At 52.8% G+C, this 6,713-nt stretch overlaps 1 protein-coding gene across 1 annotated transcript; it reads right to left on the bottom strand.

The window, feature by feature from the left end:
* Positions 1 to 596: 596 nt before the first annotated feature.
* On the bottom strand, positions 597 to 6,085 carry ORAI3 (ORAI calcium release-activated calcium modulator 3). Its single transcript, XM_027051655.2, has 2 exons — positions 5,441 to 6,085; positions 597 to 2,083 (listed from the first exon to the last, which is right to left on the bottom strand). The coding sequence occupies exons 1-2, from the start codon at positions 5,666 to 5,668 to the stop codon at positions 1,424 to 1,426; spliced, it is 888 nt and encodes a 295-aa protein (XP_026907456.1). The 5' UTR covers positions 5,669 to 6,085; the 3' UTR covers positions 597 to 1,423.
* Between the last annotated feature and the right edge of the window lie 628 nt (positions 6,086 to 6,713).

The following is a 6,713-nucleotide window of genomic DNA, read 5'->3' as shown; positions in this document are numbered from 1 at the left end:
AGCGAGGATTAGAGCCCCTTAAATTTTTGAGGAAAATTAGACTTACATGAAAGCCTAATTTTTATATGAAAGCACTGGTGATAAGAGCAGATTCCTTTCTCTTGTCCCAGTTGAAAGGTATTGATTGGCTTCTTATATCAGACAGAAGGAGATTTCCCATGTTATGGTAAAGGTAGTCCAAGTTTTCATTGCTTTGGGCAAGATCCTCCACTTTGTCGGGCCTGTTTCCTTATCTCTGAAATGGAAATGGTGAAGACTTGTCTCTTGAGGTCGCTGTGAGGGTCAAATAAGATATCCTTGCTCCTAGTATGTAGTAGTCACTCAAAGAAACTTACACTTTAGAAAGAAATTCTAAATTATCAATGGAAGAGATGGAGACCCAAGAACAAGAGTGCAAAAATTTTAGCCTTGGAATAACTCAGTCTCCAAATCCGAAGATACTGGTCCCTGCCAGCACCAGAAGGGAATCATATCTGGAACCATTCTTCTGCGCGCCCCCCCCCCGCCAGGTACACCTGCTTCCCCCTGGCTCTTAGGAGTAAGTCACCTGATCTCAAGGAGGCCCCCTCTTCACCCCATTCACAGCTACAGGGACATCTGTGAAACACATTTTATTATACAAAACAAGGTGCATCAAAAATTCAGTGTGAGAATAGCTCTATATTCCAAGGGCTAGTGACTGGATCCTCTCCCTTAAAACCTCCCCACCCCAAACCCTTACTAGAGAGTCAGGTTGGGCACACAGGCCCTCAGTCTCCAAAGATCTCCAGCCCTGGCCCAGGAGAGTGAGAACCAGACGCAGAAGCTTAAGTGTGGGTCTAGGGCAGTGGGGCAGGCACTTGAACCTCCATAAATAGCGAGGCTCCTCCTAGGAAAGAGTGGACCTGTGTCTGGGTTAGAAACACCCAAATCCTTCTCTTCAGCAACTAAAGCAAAAATGTGGAACCCATCAAAATTTGGAGATGGGGAAAAGCTTTCCCAAAATGCCAACCATAAAGTAGATTCTACAAAAATAAAGCAAGGGTTAGCTACCTTCTGAGGCAGCTGGGTGGGTGTGTAACCTCTGACTTCCACATCCTGTACAGGGTTAAGGTGTTAAGGGTCAGCACCAAAGGTCTGACCAGGGTCTCCCTGCCTCCCCTCTAGCTACATGAGACTTGGACTGAAGACCTTCTACTTCCTCCTCTGTTCCTCCCAGCCCAGATATAGACAGACTGGGATAGACTGACAGCGAGGAGAATCCCTGGGAATGTAAAAGCTGCCCCCGGGGCCCACCCCAAAGGACTCAGAAAGCAGGAGTCTGGTCTCTACCTGGGAGTGGCCACAGGAGTGGCTCCAGGCAGGGGCAAGGAATGGGGTCTGTGGACCTGGGTCCTCCTGCAGAACGGAGGGAGGCAGTTTATAGTAGTGGTTAACATCAGCCTCACACAGCCTGCAGCTCCCCCTGCAGGCGACTCAGCTCCTCTAACTCTTGCTTGTGGCGGTCTGTCTTATGTGCCACCAAGGAGCGATAGAAATGCAGGGCAAAGGCTACGAATACAAGCCCCACAGGTACCATGATTGCTGTGGAGGCCATAGCTGCTTGCCAGCCTGGTCCATGGGCTCCTCCACCAACACATGCTTGCCGGGGTGGGCAGGCCTCAGATGGCTCAGCCTGTGATGGGGCTACAGAAGTAAAGGATGGCTTGGAAGCTGGACTAAGGGAGGTGGTCACTGGTGACAGAGTCCCAGGCACCTGGGAGGCAGGTACCAAAGGGGCTGGTGTGCCCGAGGGTGCCCCAATGGGCACAAACTTGACCCAGCCAACCAGAACAACTTCAGCGAGGAAAAGGAAGGTGCCCAAGGCAGTGGAGAAGCCCCAGGCCAGCTCCACATAGCGGTGGAGTCGCTGGTGTGGAGACTGGTGGACAGAGTTGAGGTTGTGGATGTTGCTAACGGCTTCTATGTGGGGCAGCAGACAGGTGGAGACCATGAGTGCAAAGAGGTGCACAGCCACTAGCACGGTGGTGCAGGCACTAAAGGCCACCAGCAGGCCTGGCGGGTATTCGTGGTTGCTCTCCAGCTGTACCTCCACCATGGCCACCTGTGGGGACAGAGATGGATTGAGTGCCTATAACCTCTTTGGCAGTAGAGGGTTGTTTTACCTGTTGGTATACATTACCAAGGTATCCCTAGGACCTTCCTGCCTGGCAGGAAGAAGGTGCTTAGTCTCTGTTGAGTGAATGAATTGGTAGCCTTGGTAAGGCTCTGTCCTTTACTGGCTTTGGTTTCTGCACCTGGCTATTGAGAGAGCTGGATGACACATTTCTGGAAATCTTACCTTGTTATCACCTAGGGGTTAAAAAACAGATTCTGGAGCTGGGCCACCTGGGTTCACTCTCAGCTCTACAAGCTGACAAGTGACATATAGCTCTATGCCTTAATTTCCTCATCTGGAAAGTGGGGATTGATAATAATATCTACCTGTCTTACAGGGTTGTTGTGAAAATTAAATGAGATAATGTACACCAAGTAATAAGAATGGTATAAGGCACAGAGTAAGTGCTAGTTAATTGTGTTGTTATTATTAATTATTAACTGTTATTAACACTAGTGTTCTTAACACTGTCAATAGTGTTATTAACACTGAAGTCTGGGGTGCCTGGGTGGCTCAGTTGGTTAACTGGGTCATGATCTCATGGCTCATGGATTCGAGCTTCGCGTCGGGTTCTGTGCTGACAGCTCAGAGCCTGGAGCCTGCTTCAGATTCTGTGTCTCCCTCTCTCTCTGCATCTCCACCACTTGCACTCTCTCTCTTCCTCTCAAAAAATAAACATTAAAAAAATTAAAAACAAAACAAAAAAACACCGAAGTCTAAGGCCAGTGCCTGCAAACTGGTATACCATGAATCCAAGCCAGCTTTGCACATGTTTTGCTTGGCTCATACACTGTGTTTTTTAAGGAATTAGTTGAACTTTTAAAACTCTAGAGATTTCAGGGCACCTGGATGGCTCAGTCAGTTAGGCGTCCAGCTTTGGCTCAGGTCATGACCTCATGGCTTGAGTTTGAGCCCTGCACTGTGCTCTGTGCTGACAGCTCAGAGCCTGGAGCCTGCTTCAGATTCTGTGTCTCCCTCTCTCTCTGCCCCTCCCCTGATCATGCTGCCTCTCAAAAATAAATAAACATTAAAAAAAAATTTTTTTTTTAACTCTAGAGATTTCATATAAATATCTCTATTTCTGGATCCTCTTGAAAATTTGGAAGGTCTGGTTACACTAGGCCCACATTCCTGCATGGCAACTACCAGCTAGAATTGAGTCATGACTGCTCCCCTGCTCCCTTTGGACAGGTCATGGGGTCTCCTGATAGCCACAGTCCCCACCCAGCCAACTTGGAGTCTATATTAAACTGCCTGTCCTTTGCAAACATTTGCGCTGGTGATCCTGTTCTAGGCTTGTGTAAATTTGGATTCTAGAGCCAGACTACCTAAGTTCAAATTCTGCCACTTACTTGCTGTGGGATCCTGGGCAGGTGTCTTAACATCTCTGATCCTGTTTTCACATCTGTAAAATGGCCATAGTAGTGGTACCTACTTCATAGAATAATAAACGTGATACACGTAAAAGCTCTAAGCACATTGCCTGGTACTGCATGACAGTGTAATACAATTTGTATGTTATTCTAACCCAGGCTACCCAGATACCAGAATCTGGATCTTTCCCCATGCCTAGTTCTTACAGGATCCATTATATTGCTCTGGGGCTGAGAGAAAGAAGATACAGAACCTGGAAGGTGGTGGTAGGAAGACAAGGCTAAGTATTTTGGGAAATTGGGCCATGGTGAGTGTTAGCAGGTGTTTTCCACTGACAGTGATCTGGGCCAGGCCTAGTCCTGGTTTCTCCCAGAGCCTGACCCAGTCTTGCTCTCCCCTGGCCAGAGTGGGGCCAGTCTGCCCCCAGAACCTACTCATCTGGTCTTTTGATCCTGCAGAGAAGGTCCTGGTGCTTAAGCTGTCACCTCAGCAACATGCAAGTCCAGCAGCAGGCCAGATTGTCCCCTTGGGAACAGGCTGGACCATGGGATGGATGGGGGTGGGGGACCTCTCTCAGCTAGGTCCAGGAAGTTGCTTCCTTCCCTCTACAGTCTGTACAGGAGAAAAAGAGCCACTTCACTGTCTCTAGCTGACCCCACATCAGGAAAACTGGACTGGCCTATGGATACTGGGTCCCTATACAGAAAATGATAGAACTCGGATGACCCTTAAGGGTAGACTTTTCCTCTCATCATTCAAATACATAGGCTATGGTAAAGAGAAAGAGGCAGAGACTAACCCAAATCACCTAGTGTTGTGACTCCTCTATCCCCATGTCCGTATGTTCCTATGAAGACTCCCCACCAGCTTGCTTGCTTTTTCCTGTCGTGTTGGTGGGGAAACTCTGGACTAACTGAGTCCAGTGATCCTGGGCCCTAGTTCATTCTGTATCCTTCATCTGCTGAGTGCTCTTGGCAGAGGCACTGCCCCATTCTGGGCCTCGGCTTCCATGCCTCTCCAATTAACAGACAGGCTGAGCCATCTCTGATGCGTGTCTTGTTCTGACATGCTGGGATCTAGAGTTTGATGACAAGAATCAGCTCATCCTGGGGCGGGTACTTGCAAGCTACAGAGAGCGCACCCTCCATGATCTCAGTTTCCCACTGGACTGCGAGGGGGAGGATGCCTGTCCAGGGTCACACAGCTGGCCACAGGCTGGGAGGAGCCAGGGTTTGTGTCTGCTGACTCCTCCTGACCCTGAGATTCCCTCAGTCCCATTTCCTCCGCTGGGCCTGTTGGCTGATAGCATCCTCCCACACCTGCAGTTTATCAGTTCCGAAATCACATATCAGCTTCCTAATCAGCTTCTTTCCCCAGCAGCTTCCTCACAGGCATCCTCTCTGCTCAGAGCTGTCCTGCGTTACACCAAGCACTCTTTGTGATTGCTAGGAACTGGCCACCCTCTTTGGGATGGGGCCACCTTCAGCTGGGTGACTACGTTTATTCATTTTTTTGTCTTTGACTCTCCCAGCCCTGTTTTTATAGCTCCCACCAAACTCTGATTTGCCTTTGAATCTCTCATGGTAACCTAGTAAGGACTTCTGCCTGGGACGTGCTCCTTTGGGACCTCTTCGCCCCACCCTTGCATATATATCCCCGTTGGTGATTTGTCTCCCCTCAGGACACCTTTCGGGCTTGTTTATCCTCCTCTGGCCCGGTTTATGCTAGGGGTCTTCTTACACACTTACACACACACACACTCTCAGAAAAAGGGACTGGAGTAGTCCCTTGGGACCTTGTTTGTACTCCTTTACCTCTTAAAAACCCCTTCCTCTGTCCCGTCTCCCGTGGGTACCCGTTTACTTCGTCCACGACCCCATGCCCCCATGTGCCTCACCCCCACCCTGTACGCCCCTTCCCTCCCCTCACCATGGCGAAGCCCGAGAGCAGGGCAGACGTGCGGCTGGAGGCTTTGAGCTTGGCCCGGCTGAGGTAGAGGCGGCGCCAGCTGAGCGCCCGCAGCGAGTGCTGACTGGCCCCCATGAGGTCCAAATAGCCCCGGTGCACGAACTCTCGGTACGTGGCCGAGCCCGCGGGGCTCTCGGCCTCCGGGTTCAGCGGGGCCTGTTCGCCCGCGTCCCCCTCGCCGCCCTTCATCCTGGGGGCTGCAGCACTGGGCGGGCTGGGCGGTCACGGGGGCCCCGAGTCGCCCTGGGGGCCCCAGGAGGGCAGGCCCCGGCCGGCAGAAGGCCCCATCCCACGGCGGGGCTAGCGCGGATGCGGGCGGCGGGCTCCCACGAAGAGGCGCCCAGGCGAAGCCGAAAGAGCAGGCGTCTGCAGGGAGACCTAGGGGCCGAAGCGGGACAGCAGAGGCCGAAACCGGAACTAGGACGGAGGCGGAGTCGGAGCGGCCACATGATGGGGTGGAGCCGGGGGACTGTGGGCCGAGATCCCGAGGGACCCCGCGACCCAAGGCCACTTCACTATCGCCCAGGTGCCGGAACCCCGAGGAGGCAAACGCCTAGCCCCAGTGTGTGGCTTGGGGGTCCCCGAGCCCTGGACCATTGAGGCACACCTGGACACCCCCTAGATGTCCACAACTCCAATACCCTCCCCCCTAAATGATGAGCTGGCAAAAGGTAAACCTATCCACCTTTAGGAATCACAGGACGTCCGGCATCCTCAGTTCCGGGAAGCCTAGGGGACGCGAAGAACTCCCAGATCCATCCAAACAGCCCCCTTCGGGAGGCCCAAAGCATGAGCATTCCAGTCAGGCCAGCTCTACCGCCCCCCACCCTAACGCCGAAGAGACACACACGAACGCGGCAGCACTGGTTGGAAGATTTTGAGTTTTATAGCAAACCGTATTGTACAGACCCGGGGCCCAGGGGCCCAGCCCGGCTGGGACCCCCATTTGCCCCCGCCGGGCTGCCTCCTCCCCCTCCCCAAGCGGTCCCATTATCAAGCCTTTCGCCATACCCAGAACCCCCTCCCCTCCGGCCTTTGGTCCGCCCAGTCCCTCCCCCCACCCTCGCACCTCCCTGTTACCTGAGGTATGTGGATAGATCCCCCCTCCCCTACATGGTACAACCCGGCTGCCCCGGGAGGCCGGGGCTGAGGGGCGGGACCTGGCCCCAACTCCTCCCCCTGCCTCCTCAAACCCCGCCCCCATCCTGGAGGGGGGCAGGGGAGGGCCAAGAAT

Source organism: Acinonyx jubatus, chromosome E3 (assembly GCF_027475565.1).
Source record: "Acinonyx jubatus isolate Ajub_Pintada_27869175 chromosome E3, VMU_Ajub_asm_v1.0, whole genome shotgun sequence".
NCBI classification, from domain to species: Eukaryota; Metazoa; Chordata; class Mammalia; order Carnivora; family Felidae; genus Acinonyx; species Acinonyx jubatus.
This window is presented reverse-complemented; position numbering and strand designations above follow the sequence as displayed.

Coding starts and splice junctions, on each gene's coding strand:
- ORAI3 (XM_027051655.2), bottom strand. CDS start 5,668: ATGAAGGGCGGCGAGGGGGACGCGGGCGAACAGGCCCCGCTGAACCCG. Junction 2,084..5,440: donor TGCTCTCGGGCTTCGCCATG/GTGAGGGGAGGG, acceptor CTGTCCCCACAG/GTGGCCATGGTGGAGGTACA.